This window comes from Mustela putorius, unplaced genomic scaffold (assembly GCF_011764305.1).
Source record: "Mustela putorius furo isolate JIRA1106 unplaced genomic scaffold, ASM1176430v1.1 tig00000129_pilon_pilon_pilon, whole genome shotgun sequence".
In the NCBI taxonomy this organism is placed as follows: Eukaryota; Metazoa; Chordata; class Mammalia; order Carnivora; family Mustelidae; genus Mustela; species Mustela putorius.
The window spans coordinates 36807145-36831685 of record NW_025421290.1 but is presented as its reverse complement, the minus strand read 5'-3'; the positions used below and the strand labels follow the sequence as shown (position 1 = coordinate 36831685).

Sequence of the window (24541 nt, the reverse complement as noted above, 5' to 3'; positions counted from 1 at the left end):
AGGCCAAGTGCCGGGTGGAAAGGCAAGTGTCTCAAGAAATAAGGCTTCAGTTCAAGTTATTTGCTGTGTGAGCTTAAAGGACTTGCTCTCTGAGACTCAAATTCCCCATCCATGCAATGAGTAGGTTAAGGTTGAAGGTGCCTGGAGGTTTTCATGCTCCGAGTCTTCTAGCCTCAGTGAGCTTAAGAGGATCTCCTCTTCACTAGCTTTCTCGAAGTCCCATGACTCTTTCCATCACTTATCACCCTTGGTTTCTGATCCTGGAGGCAGCGAAAGTAGCTACTGGAGCTCAGGGGACCTAGGAAGTTCAGACATGAGGGATAACTTTAGGGAACAGAGGAGGAACCACTGAGCAATTCCGGATTCTCCAAGGCCGCCGCTGCTCCAGCCCAGGTGTAGAAACCTCAGCTTGTTAGAGAGGGGTGGTGAGAAATGCAGCAATTACTGACCTAAGCAATCAGCACCTGCAGGTAGGCAGGCCAGAGCCCAGAAATCTGCTCGACCACCCCACCTCCCTGCCGCCGCATTCATACTAACTCCTGGGGGGAGAAAGGAGACCACACGTCTTAAACCACCCAAGGCTATCAGTCTCCTTTGGAAAGTTCTTTCCCTCGGCTTCCTGTTGGCACCTATTCCCCATTACTGCTCTGTGGAAGGGAAGTAAAGGTTGCCTTGAGTCTCTGCAGTCATGCAAGCCGTATTTCCCCCTTCTTCTGAGCCGGCTGGACCTTGCAGGACCGTCACCTCACACTCCCACGGGTCGCGTGGTCCCCAAACCCTGGGGCGCAGCAGCCCCTCTGCCCGCGGTGCGGGGATGCCCACCGCCAGGGTCCAGGGAAGCCAACTAGGGGCAAACTCCGCGCATCCACCTCCCACTGGTCTCCACTCTGGGTGGAACTGGTTGGCTTTTAACCCTTTCTCTTCCAGAGGTCGGACCCTAACCCCCAGATGTCCTCCTTTAGGGAGCTCGCACGCCAGGAGGACTGCGCTCACCGGGTGCGACGAGCTCGGCTGATAGCTCGGGAAACCGAGGCCCACTGAGGGAAGCGATCTGGAGGATGTCCCGCGGGAAATCGGACTCTGACTCCTGTCTAGAACCCGGTCCTCCAAGCCAGAGCTCTCGCGCCGACCCCCCGAGGGCCCCTGCGAGGTGCTTCCTTTAGGAAATTCCCGACCGCGGGCCTCCCGAGCCCGGAACCTCCGTGCAGTTAGCGCTCTGCGCCGCACGCTGTGAACTTCCTCCGCGGCTCCGCGCCGGCTTCGCTGCGCCCCGAGAAAGAGGTGGGAGCGGAGCAGACGACCTCCTGCCTCCTGGAGATAACTTGGGACGCGGGGCAGGGGGCGGGCGGCGGAGGGCCCGGCGGTAAAGCGCTGGCCCTTTAAGTGGGGGACCGAGCGCATGCGCGGCGCGGACGGGAGTCTAGCCCGGTGGGCGGCGGGCGAGCAGGGGACGCGCGCGGCCGGAGGCAGCAGGGCCCTGGGGCGGCGGGGGCGGCGGGGGCGGCGGCGGCCCAAGCCTGCGGAGCAGCCGAGCCGCGACCTGCGCGTGGACCCCGCGCCCGGCGGGCTGCTCTCCGGGGACTAGCGCAGCCCGCGCTCGCCGAGGCTTTGTCGCTCGCCGAGGCTTTGTCACTCGCCTCCAGCTCCATCCGCGAGCTGTGGCTGCGCGAGCCTCGAGCCCTCCCAGTCCGGCGGTCCATCCCCCCCGCCGCCACCCCGCCCCATCCCAGCCGGGACAGCGGGAGCGCGAGCGGACCGTCGCGGAGCATCCTTCGCCCAGGCCGGCCGCGCCACCGCCCATGCCGCAGCCACTCCGAGGCTGCGACCGCGCGGCCGGAGCCCGCCGCTCGGTGACCTCAGCCTGGCCTCTGCGCGCCGCCCGAGTCGGCCCCGCTGAACCCCGGGCCCGGAAACGGGACCCGCGCCCCGCGATGGCTCGGCTGGCGCTGAGCGGCGCCGAGTGCCCGCTGTCCGCCCGCTGAGGCGCGCCCGGTTGGGGACCGGCGAGGCCTTGGCGCTCCCCGCCGCGCCCTTCCCCCTCTGGGAGCTGCGCTGCTGTTTCCCGGGGGTGAGGGGACGGGAGCCCGAGACAAAGCCCACTTTGTGCGGGGAGTTGGCCGCGGGCGTGGAATGAGCGCGTCGGCGCGCGCCCCCTCCCCGCGCCCCGCGAGCTGCGAGTCTTGGCTCCCCGGCTCGTCGCATCGAAGAAAGCGCGCCTCCTCGCCACCCTCCGGTTCGGGGGTCCCGGCTCCGCGCTGATGCGGCCAGGAGTCGCCTCGGTACTCCCCGGAGCGCACGCTGCCTTGAGCGTGCGATATTTTGCAGAGAAATCTGTTCTCCCCAAAACTGGGACTTGGGGAGCCCGGTCGGCCTGAGCACCGGTGCCTTGACCCTCTGTGGCCGCAGGTCGGAGCTGTTTGGCCTCAGTTTCCCTCCGACTTTTCTTTCTGCAAGCCCAGACTGCCGCCGTCATTGTTCTCGCTGTCAAATGGGGGAGCTTTGAGAAGGCTGCCAACTTGGGGTGTGTTCTCTTTATTCCGTTTCACAAAAAGAACAGAGCCTCTAAGGCTGACCCCAGACAACCACCTCTCTATCCCCTACTTCACGTTGAGGCACTGATTTTTTTTTTTTTTTCCTTATCGAGTAGTATTTTATTGTACAGGAGCCACGCCCTGGTTTCTTAAAGGCGCCTTACGCTCTGTTTGGCCATGTGTTATCTCTGCAGCTGGTGTGTGGGAGGCCCCCAGTAAGCCACCTATTTTTTTCCTGCCTCCTGATACATACTCCCACCCCCATCAAGGATTTGGGGATGCCCGGAGGGAAGAAAGTGGCGGGGGGTGGCAGCAGCGGCGCTGCCCCCACTGCCTCTGTCACCCCCTCTGGGGTCAGACGTCCGGAGACCAGCGAAGGGGCCTCAGCCCAGAGAGATGATGAGCCAGAAGAGGAAGGCGAAGAGGACCTGCGAGATGGAGGCATCCCCTTCTTTGTCAACCGGGGTGGGCTGCCTGTGGACGAGGCCACCTGGGAAAGGATGTGGAAGCACGTGGCCAAGATCCACCCCGATGGAGAGAAGGTGGCCCAACGGATCCGTGGGGCCACAGACCTGCCCAAGGTGAGGGATGGGTATGTGTGTGGCTTGGGGGAGGGGGGTTAGTATCCAGGATTTAGTCAGGTTGGGGCTGGGAAAACAAAACCACGCTTTCCTTTGTGGGGTAGGGGACCGCTGGCATGGTAAGACTTTGAAAACACAGATAGGTTGTACCTGTCCGGAAGAATTTTCTTTCAGCTGCCACTGAGGTTCTGTGAGGTCTGCATACCCTGTTTCCAGCAGGAGCTCTTCCATCTCTTTTTATTTTTTTTTTTAAGTTTATTTATTTAAGTCATCTCTACACCCCAGTGGGGCTTGAACTCATGACCTCGAGATCAAAAGTCGCATGCTCTTCTGACTGAGCCAGACATCTCTTTTCAAATACCCATGTTCTGTGAGCCGGGCAGCAGATTAACAAGTGCACCAGTGTGGCTTACATCTTATTTGTTAAGCCAGTGAACTGTGGGCAGAGAGATAATGAAGGACTAAGGAGGATACAGGACTTCAGATATTGAGAAAATATTTTCGTGCCTCATCCCTCTGAGTTCTCTGACAGCCTTGCGGAACGAGTGGGCTTTGAGGTCCCATTTTTACAGATGGGAACTCAGGCAGGAACTCAGGGTCCCACAGCTAGTAAGTAACCATGGAGCCAGGACTCGAGACACAGGTCTTCTGGTTCCATGTCCTCTGTTCTGCTGGAGGCGAGGGCAGTCCGAAAAGGGCCTGTGGAGAAGAGTAAAGTTAAATCATCTTTCCATGTAGAGCTGGCCCCGGATAGCTGTCCTTCAGTTGTGTTCCCCAGGACGGCTGAGGCTGTGTTTCATTCATCATTGTCTTTCCAGGACCTTCTGTGCATCTGGCACAGGACAGGCACAGGCATGTATTTGCTGGGTAAAAGAGTGCTTTTGGTTTTCACATGCACAGTTTTGGGGTTTTTTGGCATTACAGTTGAGACTAAGGAAACACTCTCCCCAATGCAGAAATGCCCAAGAAAAGCACTCGGGGCAAAGGTCAAGCCCAGTGTTTAGTCGTGCCTCCTCAGGTGAGTAGGGAGCTAGAGACAGCGGCCCTTCACGTAGACTAGACATGAAGACAGCCTGTTTTGTTTCATTTTTACCAAGTTATTGGTAGAGCCATCAGAAACTGTCTTCTGGGAAAAGGGAATTCAGAGGTTGAAGGTTAAGCAACACCCTCATATTTCCAGGGGAGATAAAATGTGGATTGATTATGTATGGCTACATTATCGTCCTATGTAGAAACTTGGAACTTATGAGGCTAATCCCCTGTGATTGGATATTGTTTCTAATATTTGATTCTTAAGATGAACACGTGGTGAACATTCTAAAACATACATTTGGGGTTCCGTCTCTGATTATTTCCTTGGCATAAATTCCTGGAAAGGAAGCATTGCGTCAAAAGATATGAATGTTCGTTTTGATCGCCCATCTCCCCAGGTGAACTCAAGCAGACCCTCAACCTGTGTGAGCTTGTTTTCTCACCTGTGCGATGGAGTGGACTGTGGGGAAAATTCAGTGAGAGACTATGTGTCAAAGCATTTAACAGACAGTAGTCTGAAGCCGGTGGTTGTTAGCGGATGTTTGTTACCTCTCTGCACATCTTCCGTCAGGAGGGGAGGCTCGATTTCCCACGGGGTCAGCTCCAGGAGGGCCAGAGCCCAACGCTTCTCCCACAGCAGCAAGCGGGGGGTTGGCAGACAGCTCCCCAACCACCTTGCTTATGTCTAAATCGGGCTGTGGGAGAGTGTGAATGGTTCCCTGCAAAACTGTTACCACTCCCGAAGACTAAAAAAAATCTGCAAATTCGTTAGCGACTAGTCTGTAATGTCATCTTGCCATCTTCAGCCTTCATGTCTAGGAAGGACACCCATGAAGGAATGAAGCTCCTGGCCAGGTGTGGAGGGGGTGTTGTGACTGACCGTCCAGTGAAGTGGATGGGGTTTTGTGAGCAGCCTGGAAAAATTTCAGTCTTGCCCTCCTTACGCCACGGGACAAAGGTCACAGACAGAGAAGCTGCACATCCCTACGAGGTTCCACTTGGACCTTAGCCCAGAATAGAAAGGAGCCCTAGAGTCTGGGAGGCACTGGGGGTTGGTGCCAGCAGCAGAGACGACCAACCCCTGGGCTGGCCCCTCCCTGAGTGGCCGTGCCCCTGGAGGTCGCATAGAGGCACTCTCTCACATCATGGCGGGCCCAAGAGCTATTTTGTTGGGATGGCGCACTGTTTTAAAAGATCGCTGGAGCCAAAATGTAGAATTGGGAGATTTCATATAAAGATCCAGATTTTGGGCACCTTTTCAGAAAATGAGACGATCCGGGAACAGAGAATCTGCGATCCCACATAGCAGCTGGCAGCTGGCCCTGAGGACTCGTTCCCCTCCCCTGACAGGCCACAGTCCCCACCACATCCTGCCCGCCTGCCTTCCCGCTTTGTGCTCCCAGTCTGGCCCCTGCCCCTTGGCTCAGCCTGGGAGCCCCCCAGTGTAGCAGTGTGATACAAAGCGCTGGGCAGAAAAATCCAGCACATGCAAATCCTGATTCTCTCATAACTGTTTTTGTGTGAGGAAGGCACGCAGCCTCCTTGTGCCTCAGTGTCCTCAGCTGTAAAATGGGGACAGTTGCCACAGCGGTGTCCGAGGGATTTCAGGAGGAATTGTTGAAGTGGAGCGTGTGAAAAGGTGAGCATGGAGTATGTGCACCTCGCAAATGGAGCACTGCCCAGGGTGCAGCAGCCACCACCCCCACTTTGCTTTGGGAGAACAGCCTTTAGAGGATGATACAGTTCATTGAAGGACAGCCCACTTCTAAAAGGATGTCAGGTGCGGGCACACCGTGTGTCCTTACCTAAGAATCTCTCCTTGATGTTCCAAGCTGCCACCATCTTTAAATGCTCAGTGGTCCCTCCTCCCAGTGCCAGCTGCTGAAGGTCTTCTGACCATGGCTCTGGCCACAGAGCTCCTACAGAATGGGAGTCTGGACATCTCCTCCAAAGAGGTAACACGGCCAGCATCAGCACATGCTGACCAGTCACTTTGGCCCACATGGTAGTGATGCTGGACAGGAATCGAACCTTGGCCATATGCCAGTCCCTGTTCTAAGGCCTCAATGTGCAGCATCTCCTTTAGGCTGTGAGGTTGGTTCTGTTACAGTGCCCATTTCACAGATGAGGCCTCTGAGGCACAGAGAGATGTTCAGGAACTTGATGCCAGATGGGAAATGGCAGAGCTGGGATTTGGATCATGCTGGTCTGGTCTACACCTTCATCTGTGGGCTGTTCTGCCTCCCGGAAGCTTCCCTGTTGTGCTGGTTGAAATGAGCTCCACCAGGGAGACTGTCTTGGTAGAGTTCAGGACTTCAGGGGATCGTGGATCAAGGGTTACCTTTGGCCTTGGTAGTGGAGGAGGAGTTGTCCTGGAAGGATCTGGGTAGCAGACACCACTCACTGCCACATACCTCACTTAACTACCCCTTGACACTTCCTGGCTCCTGCTTTACAGGTGAGGCTCAGGGTGCAAAATCAGGTTCCAGTCCTAAATCAGGCCAGGCCATTTGGGTGTACAGAATCTGTGTGTGTGTGTGTGTGTGTGTGTGTGTGTGTGTGTGTGTTTGAGCAAATGAGTGTGTATGGGAACATTCAGAACGGCGTCGGCCCTGTCTATACTAGTTAACACATAATGTGAGTCATGCAGCTGGCCACACGGCTCCTTCCGGCCAAGCCTCAGTGGTGGGGGCCTTTGAGGCCCCGCTTGTGAATCCCACATCTTTCTCTGCCTCTCCTGGAGTCATTTCCGTCTCCCAGAGTAACCAATCCCTAGGTTCTCTGTCAGGGCAGCCGATGCCCTGACCCAAGGCTGGCTCTGGTAAGCATCGGTGAGGGACCCTCTCACCGACTGGAGCTCCCTCCTTGTTTGGAGTGGCTCAAGCGAGGGCATTTTTTCAGTCTCTGTCCAAAACCCCTGGAAGCCCCTGGATGGCCTCACTAGAGAAGGGGATGACCCACTTGCCTCTCAGAGACCTTCCACCTGAGGAGGTCAGGCACCCTGCTGTTCATGGTACACTGCGAAGGAATTCTCCAGTTCCTCTCCCTCTTCCCCTCCCCCCATATCCTGATCAGGGAAGGCTAGGCCAGGCCCTCAGAGTTCTGGAGCTCATCAGGCTCACAGTGGTCAGGCAGGAAGTGGGAGAATGCCCCCCCACCCCCGCCATGCCCAATCTTGGGACTCCTATCCCCCTGGTGACTGTAAGTGGCCACGTCAGTTTGGGCAGCCGTGTGATATGAAAGGGGAAGTAGCTTCCTCCAGAGAGAGGTGTCAGCTGCTCGGGACTGCCCAGACAGGAAGGAGGGGACCAGCAAGGAAGAGACAGGAAGTTCATGCAGAGCTGTTCCTCTGGACTCTGCCAGTGGGGTCTTCCCTCCTGCCTCTTCACCCTTTGGCGTGAGTAGGGGTCTGTCCGAGATGGTCCTTTGTCCCCCTGTCAGCAGGGGCACCCACATGAGGGTGTTCAATGATCACTGGCATGACCCCTCCCTCCACATTAGAGCCCCAGACATCGTAGCCCTGTAATTTAGAAGGCTGTGCCCTGTGGGCTCAGCATCTCATGACGGGGAGAACCTCTCCCTCCCCAGCCCTAGGCCAAGTTCCCAGACAGGGTTCCTGCTTTGCCCTTTGGCTCACCCATACCCCTGTCCATGCAGCCTGAGACTCTCGGCAGCCCCAGCCTGCCGGGTGGTCTTTGTATGCCCTGGAAGGAAGTGGGGGTGGAGGCATGGCGGCAGGGAGACCTCTCCGTGAGGAGCCTGAGGCCACCTCCCAGCAAGAAGATGTCCTGGTGGCCAAAGGGGAGCCCAGACAGGTAGGCCTTGTCCGGGAAGTCCGGTTCTTCTACCTAAACAAGTGTGTTTCATAACCCCAGACAACCCTAGCTGGCACTCCTCTTGGCCACCTCTGCCTCACTGACTTGTCGCAGCCAAACTGCAAGAATTCAGGCCCCCTGGCCTGAGAAAGGGGCTCCTGGGCATCCACGAAACCCCTCCAAAGCACCTAGGCCATGGCAAGTAGGTCCCCGGCAAGACCTGTCCCCAAACCTGTTCCTCCAGCAGCGACCACCTCAGCATTTCAGACTGCAGCTGGAAGGCCCGTGATACTGGGCGCTGGAGCGCTCCTCAGCCCAGGCAGGGCCCTGGAGGGCAGGGGGACAGGAAGGGACACCAGGGAGATCCACTTTGATCCCACACTTGAACCAGAGCAAACCCCGAATGCAAATGAACTCAACCCCAATATTGACATTCTTGTTAAGCCTGGAAGTTAATGAATATTGAAGATTCAAAACAGCTGGGGAGCCAAACTGTGTTTTCCTAAAATTATGGAAGAAGCATAAAATCTAAACATCAGCAGAGGCTCCAAATCAGGAATGCTGTCAAGTGCCAGGAGGGAGAGAAATGGCCTTGGCCAGGAGGTGGTGGGGGTTGGCGGTGGTTTGACCACAATCTCTGGAAGGAGTTGCCAAGGACAAAGGGTCAGGACAGGAGGGAAGGGGGAATCTGTCTCCAGGTAGCGGCTTCCCTGGGGGCGAGTCCTGGGTGGCAGGCAGGTGGGCTGGAAGCCCCAGGGTGAGCCTCCCTCTTCTGACCTGAGCCCTTTCTCTGCTCCTAGATTCCCATACCGAGTGTGCCTACGTTCCCGCCCTCTACGCCTGTCCCTGAGCGCCTGGAAGCCGTGCAGCGCTACATCAGGGAGCTGCAGTATCCTCCCGGGTTCAGGGTCACAGCCACGCTCTGGCTGGCTTGCTGGTCCAGAGGCCAAGGCAGGCCGTCCTCAGACAGGGCTGGAGAAGCATCAGCAGAGTGGCCAGTTCCACAGTCCACACCCGAGTGCCGTTCACAGGCACTGTCCAGTGCTCAGCACAGCCGGGCTGTGTGAGGGTTTTATCGGAAGAGGGCCGGACCCGCTCCGGCCTCTCCACCACCCACTTCCCCATCCTCCGGGTGACACGTAAATGTCTCTTGAGGGACCTGCCGTTGAGATGTTGAGATCGTCAGGCCTAGATTCCCCCAGCACAGACCTCCTCCTCTGCTGGCCATCCAGACCAGCAGGAGGAGAGAGGGGAAGCTCCCTTGGGGCTGTTTAACAGCAGGTTTAAAAAAGGTAGGCGGAGGCCAGTGGAGGAGAAAAAGGGTGTTATGCTCCAGGAAGTAGCTTCTACAGCTTGGAACATTCTCCTAGTTCTTTGCCTTTTTCTTCCCTTGTAAGAGTCCAGCTGCCTAGCATGGAAAAACCTGACCCCAGGCTGCGCAAGCCCGATTCCTCAGTATCCCTGCTCTGGGCCTCTCCACCCCCTTTGCCCGCCCAGAGCTGTGTGTCCTGCGTCCTCTCCCTAGGACTTTCCAGTGGCAGATGTGACAGGGATGGAAGGACCAGGCCTGGGGCCTGAGCAGGAAGAAAGACAGACTCATTACAGGCAATGAGGCCCAGCCCTTCCATTGTCCCAGTGGGGACGCTGGAGCCCGAACTGGGAAAGGCAGTTGACTCAGGAGCAGCTCCTGGCTGTTGAGCTGCACTGGGACCCCCACTCCAGCCTCCTGTCCATGCACATTGCTCCTCAGCTGGTTGGAAAATGACCAGCTGCAGAGAGCCGTGTGCTCCGTCTCCCAGCCCCGGCTGGCCTGGCGTCCTCCCCTTTCCAATATTCCAGTGTCGAGTGCCTTGTGACAGCACTTCGTGGGGGTTCTTACCAGTCTGTACCCCGGGAGTGCCGGGCCTGCGGTCTGGGGTAGGGGTGGGGACAGAGGGATGTAGCTCTTCCAGACCCAGCTAGGAAACCCTTAACTGGTACCCGCAGGTACAATCACACGGGGACACAGTTCTTTGAAATTAAGAAGAGCAGACCTCTGACAGGGTAAGTTTGGGGAGCACCCAGGCTAACAGTGCCCCCAGCCAGGGTGGAGTGCCTGGGGAGAGACAGGCACAGGGACACTTCCCTGGGGAGCCAGCGAGTGGGGGCAAATACCACCGTGGGGCTCAGAGGTGGTCATAAAGGGGGAAATCTTGCCCAGGATGAATATCCAGGGCTCCCTTGATGGAAAGGAAACCCCAAGATCCTTGCTGAGCTGGGAGAGTGATGGGCAGCCCCCCACCTTGCCTTGGTGATGACAGAGGGTGTCCCAGGTAGATGTCTAGCCTCATCTTTCTCTCTCTCTCTCTCTCTTTTTTTTTTTTTTAAATTAAGAGGTGAGCTTAGCAGGAGAGAGCCAGGCCTCCCATTCTCTCCTTTCCCTGCAACTGTCCACGTACGCCCTGTTGCAGGGGCCTGTCCGCTGCCCTGTTGGCCTTATTAGATGCTCTTCTAGTCCTTTAGTACAAGGCCAGTGTCTGAGAAACAGGGACCCCACTGGAGAGAGCGCTGCATCTGTCACTTCCCGTTCCGCCAGTCCCTGTAGGTGCCTAGCTGGTTTTACCCCCAAAGAAGCCCCGAAGGCACAGGGGTGAAGAGTGAATGCCACTGCTGGGTCTGGTGGCTCAGCCCAAAGTATAAAACCCTGTTTTATTTATTTATTAGAGAGACAGAGACAGAGAGCAAGTGAGCTCAAGTAGGTACACTGGCAAGCAGAGGGAGAAGGAGAAGCAGGCTCTCTGCTGATCAAGGAGCCTGCTGTGGGGCTCAATCCCAGGACCAATGACCTGAGCTGAAGGCAGCCACTTAACTGAGCCACCCAGGCACCCCTAAAACCCCGTGTTTTAAAAATTAATGTGAATTTTACATCTTTTTCCATGTATAATCTGTCCATGTTTGCTTTCTTAAGAAAAATACTTAAAATGGTCTGTTTGCTAAATGTCTTCATTACCCCTTCTCCAAAGCCCTGGGTAGAATCCAGCCTCTCTAACCGAAGAGCTTGGCTCTTACTGTCCTGTGGCTGCTGGGTGCTGGGGGCCCCGCTCCAGCCTCAGGACGATGGAGGAATCCAGCACCCTCCTGGGCAAAGCCAGCCTGGGAGCAGCACTTAATGAGGAAGGAACCTCCTCCTTCCCCTTGGGCCTCAGGGATAGTCTGTCCCAAAGTGGCCTGAATTGCAAGTTCTGGAACAGGCTGGGTTGTCACTAACTGCCTGAGAGCCTGTGTCTAGGCTCCGGGCAGTTGGCCAGCTGCGGGGGACAGTTGTAATCAATTACAAGCTCTTTGGAGAAGCCATGGTTGAGTCAAGAGTCACTGTGCTCCGAAAGGGACAAGAGCAATGCCAAGGTCCCAGCATCCTTGGCATGCTTTCCCACTGGCTCCCGCAAACACCATCCTCATAGAAGGCCCCCAGCCCCGCGGGTGTCAAAGACCTGCCTACCAACGCACCTCCCCCATTCATGCTTCCCTCTCCCAGAAGTCTTTGGAGTGGGAAAGTCTGGGTTGGAGGAGGAAATGAAAGGAGGGTAGGAAAGGGAGATGGGGCCTCCTCCTTTATCTTTAGTGCCTGCCTCTTCTCCCACCCCTCAGGCTCAGGACAGATTGGGTTGGAGGTTGGGCTGGGCCTGAGCTGGGGCGCTCTGTTCTGTAGCACTTCGAGACCCCTGCTTCTTCCTGCTGACCCTCCCCCCACTGGAAGGGACTGGAGGCTGTGTCCTCATCCTCCTCATCATTCTGACTCCCTTCCCCCAGGCTGATGGACCTGGCCAAGGAAATGACCAAAGAGGCTCTGCCAATCAAATGCCTGGAAGCCGTGATCCTGGGAATGTATCCTTCCTTGGCCCTCAGAGACTAGGAGCAGGTGAGCTCACCTCTCTGGGCTCCAGCTTCCTCCTTGGGAGGCGGAGGGCTGAATGAGCTCTGAGGCCCTCCCAGCCGCCTTGAACTTGGTCCCAAAGTGAAGGAGCTCTTGGGGGACTCAGTCCCCAACACCTCAGTTGCTTGACTTTCCAGGCGTATTAGGCCAATCTCCCCCCCCCGATTTTATTTATTTGAGAGAGAGAGTGAGAGAGAGCATAAGTGGTGAGAGGAGAGAGAGAGGCAGGCTCCCTCCTGAGCAGGGGGCTCAGCGCCAGGCTCTATCCGTTCCTGGGATCCTGATCTGAGCCAAAGACAGATGCTTAACTGACTGAGCCACCTGGACACCCTTAGGCAGGTCTTTTTTGAATCTTGTAGACACCATGACTGTGTTCTCTGAACCCCAAATCTGGGCATATAGTCTTACAAAGGCTGTCGTGCCATTTCTGAGAACCAGACAGTCTGGGAGAAGCCGTTTGAATGCCCAAATGCTGGCATTTCCAGGACACATTGATTCGTGGAAATGATGGATGGGGTCTTTGAAACAAAAATGCCTCTTTAAAAAGGCAGAGTTTCTGGGTCACCCCCATCCAGAGGGCAGACTGAGGCCTATAGCTGGGTCACCAGGGGAGTGAGGCAGGACAGCCCAGCCCCGAGTCGGAGCAGGAGGGAGACAGGTGTTCATGGCCTGTTCTCTGCTCGAATTCGTCTGTGCCTTAGATACAGCCTTTGGTTTTGCTTCATGACAGAAAATGTTAAGCCTGTACAAACGGAACATGGTAATGAATCCCACGTGCCCATCACTCAGTCTTGCCAGTCTTGATTCATCCCTGCCCAGCCAGCTGTCCCGTCTCCTGCTTCCCATAGTACCTTAAGTATTCTGTCTCCCCCCCTACCCCCGGTATGGGTGCCTGGCTTAGAGGACCAGGACGAGCTGCCTACCAGAACAAGGACTCCACTCCCTGGGGAGGAGAACGTGATAGTCAGGCCAGGAGCACAGCTTCTCCAGGGAAGACTGTGATCCAGGGGGAACCACCCCCCAACCCCTCATAGACACACCTATCTTAAATTATACACCAAGAACCCAGGGGCGCCTCCTTAGCCCCCTCCCTCAGAGGCCCCCAGAGCTCACTCCACTGTGGTGATGGTTTGCTGACAGGCAGGCCCGCTCAGTAGAGCCTGAGAGCATGGCCCTGTCCAAAGGATTCTTGGAGGGGATGTGCCTGAGGCCAGCCTGCACACTTGGGGCCGTTGCCAGCACCCCCTTTGGGACCCCACATTGTCTTCTTCAGGAGGCTCCCACCCACACTGTAGGAGGGAAGGGAGGGGGACTCTGCTTCCTCCCTCCAGAGCTCACCTAAAGCTGGCCCAGGCAGGATCCCACAGTCCCAGAGGCCTTTCAGAGTTTACCCGGGGTCTCCTGGACAGGAAGATGACAAGAGCAGCTCTCATCTGGTCTGGGGCCCCTCCCTCTGGCCACCACAGAACAGCCACAGCCCCCCAGCTTGCCGCACACACGGCGGGTGCTGTACTGAGTTTGCTCCTGTGCCTCGTCCTTGGGGCGCCCTGGGTGCCTGCCTTGTTCATCTCTGCACCCTCAGGCCCTCGCATGGATTCGGGCTCAGTAAGTTCCATACTGACTGAGAGCACGGACTGTGGGAACAGGTGGATCTGGACCTGAATCCTAGCTCTGCCTCTTACTGTGTGACCCCAAGCTAGCCCCTCAGGGCCCTTCTCTGTCAAAGGGCGCACTGGGCGTGCCTGCCTTGCAAGGTTATTAGGAAAACCAAACAAGTCAGTGCGTGGAGGACACTTGGCACAGGGCCTCTCCGGGGCACCTGCTCCAAGCTCTTACCCGTTCATCTCCTTCGGCTCATTTGCTCACAAAGTACTGTTGGGTCCTTGGCTCTGGGCTGAGCCCCAGACAGGCATCAAGAAACGTGGGCAGGCAAGGTCCCTGTTCTCAGAAGTTTGCGTTCTGGCAGGGGACACAAAGATAAGCCAGCAGACCAAGAAGTCAAATCATTACAGTTCGCGGTGAGCGTGTCATGGAGGAAAGAAACAGAAGAGCCCACTCGCATGAGAAGGCAAGGTCAGCCGTGACCGCTGGGCCTAAGGCAGGAGAGGGGCAGGCTAAGGTGGGCAGGAGGCGGGCCTCTGGTCGAAGGGAAGAGCTGAGCAGAAGGTCCTGAGTGGGAAAGGAAGGACGGAGAGACTGAATGAGTGCGGCGGGCGGGGTGAGAGGCCAGAGCGGGCAGCTGGCCCAGGCCATGCCGGCCTCCTGGGCCCCGGGAGCTTGGCTGTGTGAGAGCAGTGGGCAAGCACGTGTGGACTGGGGAGCAGCAGCGAGAGAGAGAACAGAACCGTCTGCGTGGGGGAGGAAGTGTGAGAGAGAGAGGGAAGGTGAGAGAATGTGTCTGAGAGCGAGTGGGGGGTGGGTGAGGGGACATGCGTGTGGCTGACAGCAGGAGGGAGACAGTGGTGCGGCGGGGGCCTCCTCCTCCCTCCTTTAGCCACCAGAGCTGTGGGGAGCCCTGCAGTTTGCAGCGGGGAGCTCACTGTGAGCTGTTGATAGTTCGGGAGCCCCCTTGACATCCTAGCGGCCTTGAATGACTGAGAGCCCTGACCCTACAGGTTACTTTATTGAGCACCTACTGCATGCCTGGCTCCGGGCAGGAGGACAGGATGCCGTTGGGACCAGTCGCAGGGGTCGCCCTTGGGAGCCAGGGTGGAGGGCCCCCCTGGGCTGTGGGTCCCGAGGTCGGGGTTGGGGTCAGGGTCGGGGTCAGGTTGCGGGGGTGGCCCCTGTGCCTCTGCTGGCTGTTTCCTTAGCGGGGCTGGCGGGCCCAGTTACCTCACCAACAGCATGCCCACCCTGGAGCGCTTCCCCATCAGCTTCAAGACCTACTTCTCAGGGAACTACTTCCGCCACATCGTGCTGGGGGTGAACTTCGGTGGCCGCTATGGGGCACTGGGCATGAGCCGGCGCGAGGACCTGATGTACAAGCCGCCGGCCTTCCGCACGCTCAGCGAGCTCGTGCTGGACTACGAGGCCGCCTATGGCCGCTGCTGGCACGTGCTCAAGAAGGTGAAGCTGGGCCAGTGCGTGTCCCACGACCCGCACAGCGTGGAGCAGATCGAGTGGAAGCACTCGGTGCTGGATGTGGAGAGGCTGGGCCGCGAGGACTTCCGCAAGGAGCTGGAGCGCCACGCCCGCGACATGCGGCTCAAGGTCAGTGCGGGCACCGGGGTGGGGAGCGCCGCCCCCCCAGCTCTTCAAGTGGAAGGGCTGCCTCTTCCTCGTGTGCCACATCACCAGGGAAGGCCACCAACCCCCTCACCTTGGCCCTCACCCCAGCAGAGGTGGAGTGAGTCTCAAGGGCCGTGATGAGGGTGAAGAGTCTACGTGGCCACCCTTGCCCCCAGGTTCCCTCGGGTGGGCAGGCCAGGGAAGGCTCTGGAAGGAAGCAGCTGCTGAGCTGGGTGTGGATGGAGGGTGAGCCTGCAACCTGGGGAGAAGGGCAGGGGTGCGACCCTTGGGTGGAGCAGTTGGTTGGGAAATCAGGAGCTGTCTGGAGGGAAAGGTAGGGGCAGGTGCAAGGAGCCACCATCAGTCCTGCATGTCCTGACCCTTGACCTCCCAAATCCTGCTTCAATAAAGGACTAGGGGGAAGTCAGAAACGGGAAGAAAGTCATACCATGGGAAGACCATGAGGGTGGCCGTCCCTTCTGCCTCTTTCCCGCCTGCGGTGAGCAGGACAGTGAGGGGCTGTTGTACCCCAGCCGGTGGGCTGAGATGCTGAGAAGCTCACCCACCCCCAGCCTTACAGTGGGCAGAATCTTAGCCTCTCTTTGGGTCCCCCTGGACTGGGGTGCCTCCCCTGGTGCCTGCCTGGCCCCTTCTGGGTGTTCAGCCCTTCCCCACTGGTCAGTCACTGTGGAGCCCAGGAGGCAGCTAGTGGCAGGTAGAAGCTCTGTTTCCAGGGCAGGAAACTGAGGTACAAGGGAGCCCAAGCGCTTGTTCAAGGCGATGAGATCGGACAGGCACTCAGTCTCGAGATGGGGAATGCAGGCATGTCACAGGTGCCCTCAGTGCCCCCCGCAGGGTGGGTCAGAGCTCAGCTGCCCTGCTTTGCCAGGCCCCAGGCACTACCCTTGTCCAGGGTAGAAGCCAGCTGCAGTGACCCTGTGCAACTAAGGTGGGGCGGTGGGGGTTCCTCCCCCTCCTCCAGCGACTCCTGTTGCTGGAGTCCTACCAGGCCTTCAAGGGAGCAGGTTGGACCTAGAATCGGAGCCAAGAGTTTCCTATTCTTTTTTTTTTTTTTTTCAGATTTTTATTTATTTGACAGAGATCACAAACAGGTAGAGAGGTAGGCAGAGAGAGGGGGGCGGGGAAGCAGGCTCCCTGCTCAGCAGGGAGCCTGAAGTGGGGCTTGATCCCAGGAGCCTGGGATCATAACTTGAACCAAAGGCAGAGGCTTTAACCCACTGAGCCACCAGGTGCCCTAAGATTTTCCTATTCTTTGGCACTGTGATTCCCAATCTGTTTGGTGCTAAGGACTCCCCACCTTACCTGCCCCTCTCCAGCACCCCCATCATATATATACCCCATGTTTTGAAAATTCAGGTCAAGCTGATCATGTCATATGAAAGATGTTTCATTTGCTTTTCTCATTTTCCTTAATCATTCATGACTGTCAGTCTGAGCTTCTGTGTGGCTTGAGATTACCAGTGCCCCCCACCCCCCTGGACTGTTAGGTTCCTGGCCCAGAACACAAAGGCTTCTTCCCCAGCTGTTGCACCTACGTGGCATGGGTAAATGGCCCTTTTCTCCAGGGCTTCTTAAAGTATCACGAAGCTCAGCATCTTCCCTCTAAGTGCAAGCTGCCCGGCTGGGGAACCCTTGCCCAGGCAGCTTTAGTTCCTAGGAAACAGGTTTGGGATGACCCCTGGGAAACAGGGCAGCCTCGGGCAGGAGGGACTCTGGGAAGCCCTTAGTGTGTCTTTGTTTCTTCCTCCACACCAAGATTGGCAAAGGGACCGGCCCTCCCTCTCCCACCAAGGACCGGAAGAAGGACGTTTCCTCCCCGCAGAGGGGCCAGTCCAGCCCCCACCGCAGGAACAGCCGCAGCGAAAGGCGGTGAGGGATGGGGTGATGGGGTCGTGCCTGGGGGAGCCTGAAGGCAGCTTGTCCCTCCCATCTTCTAGATCCCTGTCTCTCTCTCACCCTTTTGTCACCCTTCCCTTTTTTGTCTCTCCTCCCCAGAGGGAGACGATGTGGGTTGGTGGATTGCTGTCCCATTTCCCCGGGGAAAACCACATGCCCTGGCCCACTGGCTACCCCATGGGTTAGGGTTAGGGTTAGGTGGGACGGAGGTGGTGATGGGTGGGCTCCCACCAGACAGTAAGCTCTCCCAGGGAAAGGTTAACATCAGATGGCAGCTGGTGGGTGGTTTTGAACCTAACTGTTGCCCTGCAACTCTGGTGTTTGCCTCCATCTAGATGGCAGAAACATCCCATTAAAATACTAGACTGCCTCTTCTCCTTTCTCTCCTACTGGTAGGTCTGGCTCTTGCTCTAATATTATCAGGAGCCACAGCTCCGAGATGATTAAGGAGCACAAGCAGGCCTCCCGTGGGCAGTGTTAATCCCTTCCACCCGGGAGGCTCTGGTAGGGAACCGGTTCCCAGTGCAGAGGGCTACACAGTTGAGCTGTTCCTGCTAGCTGCTGGAGATGGGGGCCTCTAGGAAAGAGCAGGACCACACGCAGCATGGGTTCCAGGAGCACACTCCCACATGGACTTCGCTGCTGCCTCTAGGGCACCTTGAAGAATGGAGGGGGAGCTCCCAGAAGCAGCCACTCTTTGTCCCTTCCTCCCCCCACCCCCCCCAAGCCACTCATCCCTACCCCTCCCCAAGCCACTCATCCCTTCCCCCCCAAGCCACTCATCCCTACCCCCCCCAAGCCACTCATCCCTTCCCCCCCAAGCCACTCATCCCTACCCCCCCCAAGCCACTCATCCCTACCCCCCCCAAGCCACTCATCCCTACCCCCCGCAAGCCACTCATCCCTACCCCCCCCCAAGCCACTCATCCCTACCCCCCCCCCCACTCATCCCTTCCCCCCCCAAGCCACTCATCCCTACCCCCCCCAAGCCACTCATCCCTTCCCCCCCCAAGCCACTCATCCCTACCCCCCCCCAAGCCACTCATCCCTTCCCCCCCAAGCCACTCATCCCTTCCCCCCCCAAGCCACTCATCCCTACCCCCCCCCAGCCACTCATCCCTTCCCCCCCAAGCCACTCATCCCTACCCCCCCCAAGCCACTCATCCCTTCCCCCCCCCAAGCCACTCATCCCTACCCCTTCTCCATTCTTGTTTCCCTGCAGGCCATCGGGTGAGAAGAAGCCTCCTGAGCCCAAAGCCATGCCAGACCTCAATGGGTACCAGATTCGGGTGTGAGGCATGGGGCAGTACGCCAGCCTTGCCACTTCCGGGGGCCAGCATCCATCTGCCAGAGCCAGCCTCGTTCGTGGGGAGGGAGGGGCTGGTGATGGGGGGGGGCAGGGCAAGAGGCAGCAGGAAGAGCCTGTCTCAGCTCAGCCACCCAAGCTGCTGCCCCTCTCACTGGGCCAAGACCCCTAACTTTGGGCCAAGAAGCAGTTAGTATTTTATTTGGAGTTTTTAACCCAATAACGGAAGTTTAAAGTGTTTGGGGAAAGCTTAAAAAACTAATGGATCTGCCCATCGCCAGAAGGCCAGTACTTAGGAGATCTAAGTCCCACAAGGCTGGGCAAGGAGGGGTTGCTGGCTCTGCCGGTGTCTATCTGGGACTTGAATCCATCCAGTCTGTGGGAAATCTCCCAGCCCCACTTAGCCTGCGGCAGGAGGGATGGAGGGGTTCCTCCAGTTCTGCCTGCTATGGCAGAATCTTGACCCAGGGAACGGGAAGCAGGGTAGAAATCATCCTGGGAAGGGGCTGTATAGCCAGTATCAGGACCTTGGCACAAGGCCACATCTGCCCCAAGAGCAGAGCCCAGGGCCCGGGAGAGCCCTCGTGCCCTTGTGGCCCATGGACAGTGCTGTGCGGGCTGTAGGAGAGCCCAGGAGAGACCTCTGTGGGGAGAGCTCCCTGGCCCCTACCTGGTCCAAACTTGCTTAGTCCAGTTCTGCCTGTTGCTGGAGCTAGGGGGCTCCCTGCAGAGGGGCTGGGCTTTGCCAAAGGCCCAGAACTGCACTGAGCTCAGTGTGACTGTAGGGACTGAGCCAACCTGGTGGGTCCAGGAACTGTGGCTGGGGATAGAGTGGGACAGTCAGGCCTGGGGCTATCCCCTGGCAGTCCCCAAGGGTTGGGAGGAGGCACTGCTACTCGCCTCCTTGCTGTGAAAAGAAGACCCGATCAGGATGCCTGTGCCTCAGGCCTATCTCCCCACATGCAGCAGCCCATCTAGGTTTGGGGGTACCATTGATGATCACGGCTTGTCAGGGAAGAATCTGAACAGCTGGGAGTCTGCACAGCCTGCCTGTCGAGTGTGAGATACCTGGCGGGCGAGTGAGAAGTGGAAAGAAGTTGGCAGGGTTGGGAGAAGGTTCTAGAGGCTGAAGCAACAAGGTGGTGGTAGGACAAGTGTGCAGCTGGCCACACAGAGGAGCAGAGCCTGGGGACAGGGGAGTGTAAGTGAGAGGAGGATGTGGGGAGCGTTGAGAATCAGGGTGCTTGGGGAATAGTGAGTTCTCAGCTGCTGGCAGTGTCCAAGCAAAGCCTGCACAGCTACTTGTTGGGAAGCTGTAGAGCGGATTCAGGTGATGGAAAGGCAGCTGGGTATGATGACCGGTAAGGTTTCTTCTCACCAAGAGGCTGTGATTCAGCCAGGGCCTGGGCCCTGGAAAAGGGAGGATCAGAACCAGAGTGGTAAGCTCACACGCCCTCAGGGCCAGGCGGGGGCTCAAAGGGGGGCTGCAGGGCTGGGTGGGCACTGTGGCCACTGAAGCGGCTACTCCTGCTCCGCTGTTCTCAGAGAGGGGCCCTGCCTCGCCAGATAGTCTGAATTTTTTTCCCCCAGAAGCCAGAACTCTGGATTTTTGTGTGAAATATCCTGACTTTTAAATGTTGGCAATCAGTTCAGAAAACTTAAAAACCCAACATGAAAGAGGATGCCAGTTTGTAATCTGAGGTAGAGCACGCTTGTGCTGGGTAGGTAGAAGTCCATGGAGAGGCTTTGAGGTGGAAATCGTGAAAGTTCTAGGCTTCCCAGGGCAGGCTGGGCCAGGGCAGGGTCCTTGCCATGGAAGCTGCTCGCAGAGAGGGCAGCTGGCCCATGTCTGTCTTCCTTAGTCTCCTTGCAGACCAGAGACCCACTAGGGTCACCAGCAGGGGTGAAGTGGAGACCGGGGAGACGGGTGGGGTGAGCGAACCGGAGAAAAGAGGGAGGGAGGGAGACAGGATGCTCTTGCTAATGCGAGTACCCGTCAGGGAAGCACCGGAGGCTGGCAGCTCTTCACACCAGCAGCTTGGGCCCGGAGCCAGGCCCAGCAGGAAGCCAGCTGGGCAGTCCCTCGGGTTCCTCAGGGTTCACCAGGCCCTGCGGAGGCACCTAACCTGCCCCCGGACTGTACCCCAGCCAAGCCGATTCCAGGGCCATTGTGACCCCTGACTCACCATCCTGGTTCTCAGGGCGTGGGGTGGTGGTCCTCACGTTCCCCACATTGGCCTGAGGCAGCGACGGCTCACCTGGGGAGGTGTGCTGCTGAAGACGAACAAGGCCTTTCCCGGGTCTACGTGTGGGTGCCTCGTGCAGGCCACTCATCAGCAGGGGAGGGGACTCAGACGCCCCTGTAGACCCCAGGGCTCGAGGGAAGACGAGTGCTAGGGGATTGGGGTCAGGGAGACAGGAGGAACCTGCTCAGCCCACAGGCTCCATCCCACAGCAGTCTGGGAGAAGGAAGTGGAATGAGGCCCACCCCTGTTGCTGCCCGCAGGAGGGAGCTGATCACCCTGAGCTGGGAGCCCCCAGCACACCCTCTCCTCGCTGAGACCTCGGGCCTGTGAAGGCCACCACAGGATACAGCGGTGCTTTTTAATTTATTTTTAACATTTTCTCCTATGTAGCAAGCCCTCCTCCCCTCCTGAGCGTGTTTACACAGGCTCCGCTCCCCGGGGCTGGCCTGACTGCAGAGTTTCTGGGGAGGCAGAGGAAGGGACTTTGGGGCCTTAGTCACCATCCTTGGTTTCACCTCATCCTACTTCCTGTGAGGAACAGGGGCCTGGCTCCTGACTCAGGTCTGCCTTCCAGCACTCAGTGGGCTCCTCTGCCCCCAGGAGTTGCAGGGCTGCTGGCCGAGGAGGCCCCAAGGTGAGGTCAGAAAAAGCTGCTTGATGAAGGGTAGGGGTGGCAGTGAGTGCTCCCCAAAGCCCACCTCCTCGTGCTCAGTGCCAGCACCCAACACTGGGAAGCTGTGTGTAGAGAGCCTTCCTGCCCACCTAACTGCCAGTCCTCTCCCTCCCATGGCCTCAACACAGTCACGTTCCCCTCACCCATCATGCCAGACCTCACCCTTCCTGGGCGTGGACACGTGGGGAGGGTAGCAGCCCCCTGGCCGGGGAGTCACAAAGCCTGGAGCGGGGATCCCGAGGAGCAGAAAGGGCCATAAGCCAGCTGTGTCTGTTTTCTGGCCCCCTCTGTCCGCACACGCCCTATTCCTTCCATCTCGAACTCGACCTTCTGGCTCTGAGATGGGGTCCAGTTTTGGTCAGCAGCATGCCCAGAGGCCCATGTGTCCACATGCACCTAGGTCTCCTGCCTGAGTGTCTTTCTGGCTTCGATGCACCAACATCCCCAGCCCATCCCTCTGGCCTTGAACTGCAGGCAAGTGCAAGGCAGGCCAGCATACTGTGTTCTTTGTGCCCCAGCACCCCTGTGCTGAAGACTCCGTTCGCTCCCGCTGAGGAACCAGCTGAAGGGTGGGAGGGGGCCCGCCCCAGGCCGGGCAGTCTGCTGTGGTGCTAGCTGCAAGCCCATCAGTGTTGACCCCTTGCCACATCCTACTGCTCCTGAGTCCCAAGTTCCCCTTTCTCTCTGGTGTGCGTGGCCCAGCGGCCTGGTGATGGGGGCCACCCCTCCCTCAAGCTTTGTGTTGGGCTGTGGGACCAGACTTTGTCCCTCCTGCTCTTCCCGTGTCAGTATTGCTCCCTCCTCTCTCACTTTTACACCCCTCTCATCGCTGTGCTCACTTTTTTCCTGAAATGAATAAAAGCTCCCCGGCTCCGGTTGCATGGGCCGGGCAGAAACCACATGGAAGCCTGGTCTCCTTTCCCCTGGATGCTGAGGCTGGAGCCCACCCCACCCACCAGTCAGCCTCAGTGGCTCCAGGAAGAACCTGGCCAGAAGTGAGGGGAGCCCCAAACCAGCCAACAGGAAACCTTGAGGCTCCTGTAGTCATTGTGAAACTTCTGGGGTCCCAGACTATCCCCTTCAGCCTGCCTGAGCCACTCTGCTCTTGTTAACCCCAACCTGGGAGATCTTTCCTGCTGGCTGTAAACAAACCCTTCCCCTTCACACAGCCAGCTTGAGCCCTGCGGGCCAGCATCTGTTCCTCCCATCCTGGTTCCCAGCAGTCCCCCAGGGACAGGGGAGGAAGAAGGAGTACTCCCCTAGGAGGAAAGGTTATTTCAGGAAAGCACAGCAACAGGGATCTGAAATCCCTCCTCAGCACGGTTGCCCACAGTCTCATTATGGAATCCATGGTGGCTACAGCCACCGGTCTGGAGAACACATCTGGTTCCACCCATCACCCCTGCTCCCGCTCCAGGCCCCTTCCCATGTTTAAGACTAGCCCAACCATGGCAACCGGACTTGCACAGAAATAGCTCTTAGAGCCACAGCCTTAGTTTTCACATGTACCCTTCTTTCCTCTGCTCTCCGTCCCTTCGGCTGAGAGTAACACCTGAACTTGTCCGAAGAGGTGGGGTATTGCCTCCTCCTTCCGGCCGATTCCCATTAGGTCCTGTGCTAACCAGCAAGAATCCCTCACTTCCGGGGGTATGGTGGTAAATCATGGCAGCCAGGAAGGGAAGCAGTCTGTTGAAATCCATGGATGTCTCAGACTGTATTTTATAGAGAGGCAGTTTTGTTCCTTACAGGCTCATTTAAGTCTGATTTAAGTGATACCCCCAAAAACCCCCTCGGTAAAAGGTAACCAGAATCTGTGAATGATGTGGATTGTACACCTTTACCAAAAGGCAACATTATACTGTACACATTCAAGTCCAGCTAAAATACCCAGTCAGGGGTCTGTGGGTAGACTACAGTGATAGGGCTTATTCACAGTGGGACCACTGGATTGCTGGTGTACAAATGAGGGGGGTCCGTGCTGGGACCAGAGTCCATCATGAGTTCAGCAGGCTCACTGTGGACACTGCTTAGAATTCACAGGTAAATATCATCATGGACTTCCGGGAGGATCCAGACTCAACTTATGGTGTGTGTGTGTGTGTTGGGGTGGGGGGGTACCTCGTTTCCTGCTGCCCTGTTTCCTCCAGGCTCTCAGCATGTCCCAGCCTCATTTAGGCACAGGATTGATTTGTGTTGGACTTTCAGATGCAGGTGGCATTTCTTGGAGCCCTCAACAGGGAGAGGTCAAAATCCTTGTCACACCCATCTGTCAGTCTCTGCCCTCCAGAGTGGTGGTCAGTGGTGACAAGAAGAGGTGGTCATAGCAAAGACCCAAGCAAATGGCCCCGACCTGAGCTGCCTGCTAACTCTTAGTGTTTGCCAAGGGGCTATGGGACCAGCTGCTGAGGCTTGACAGGTAGTGGAGATGGGTCACCTCAGGTTGGCCAGAGGGACAGCTCTCTGGGGATATGCACTACCTCCAACCCCCAATAAGAAAGGGCTTGGTCATGGGAAAGATGGTACCTCCCAGAATTTAAGTGAAGAGACTCTAGTCTCTCCACAGCTGTGTATGGCCTCAGCAGCAGAGGACCTGAGGAGGCATGGGGCAGAGTCGCCTTGGAAACACACTCGGTTCACACTCTCCTAACGGGGGTGGAAGCTGGGCCCTACCAGGCTCTCGTCTGGCTGGTCCCTGCCTAGAATAGTTTGGTTTCGTGCTTTTGCTCAGGAAGGGGGAGGCGCACCAGGATGAGGCTGGAAGTGCTGGGCCGAAGGTCCACTCTCTCCTCAGGTAGAAACTAGAGGAAGGGGCCCCCTCTGACTCCTGGGAGAAGAGAGGCCACACTGTGCATTACATACCCAATCAAAAAACCACCCTCTGGTTAGTTGTTACCCCAGGGCAAGAACTGGGAAGAGAAAACAAAGTTTAAAGACAAAAACCAGCAGCAGGCCAGTTGGTGAGTTCCCTTCTCCCAGGCCCACCCAACATGGGTCTTTCCTTACAAGATAACCTGTCTCTCCTACTCCGGGAGAGGCTGTGTTCTGAGGCGTGTGGGGTGTCAAGGAATAAAGCAAAGGAGATCTTCAATCTACCTCTGTGGGAATTGGGTTTCCTCAGATGTAAATAAAGGTAATACGTGAAGGCCGGCACTGCTGCCACATGGTGTGGTCAACTGACAGTGGGTGTGGAAGCACTGTTTGAACTTAATAAAAGTCTGTGCAAATGTTCCATGACTCAGGAAAGCCTCCAGGCCAGGAAAGGGGCTCTGAGGATATACCTCAAAGCTCAGAGCTGC

At 57.4% G+C, this 24541-nt stretch overlaps 1 protein-coding gene and 1 long non-coding RNA gene across 5 annotated transcripts in view; one reads left to right on the top strand and one right to left on the bottom strand.

Moving 5' to 3' along the window:
- Window positions 1-1483, bottom strand: part of LOC101676137 — a 199608-nt gene extending 198125 nt beyond the window's left edge. For 2 of the 4 annotated variants that reach the window (XR_001180120.2, XR_006604332.1), the window contains exon 1: window positions 994-1443. This is a non-coding gene — a long non-coding RNA (uncharacterized LOC101676137). Of the gene's footprint in view, window positions 1-993 lie in introns of all 4 variants that reach the window. The other 2 variants (XR_006604330.1, XR_006604331.1) reach the window with 2 other exon arrangements.
- A 1101-nt stretch (window positions 1484-2584) lies between these two features.
- On the top strand, window positions 2585-22146 carry VASH1 (vasohibin 1). Its single transcript, XM_004739194.3, has 7 exons — window positions 2585-3112; window positions 8760-8848; window positions 9946-10002; window positions 11749-11823; window positions 14704-15085; window positions 16881-16993; window positions 18243-22146. Exons 1-7 carry the CDS (start codon window positions 2810-2812, stop codon window positions 18313-18315), a joined length of 1092 nt encoding a protein of 363 aa, XP_004739251.1. The 5' UTR covers window positions 2585-2809; the 3' UTR covers window positions 18316-22146.
- The last annotated feature ends 2395 nt before the right edge of the window (window positions 22147-24541 follow it).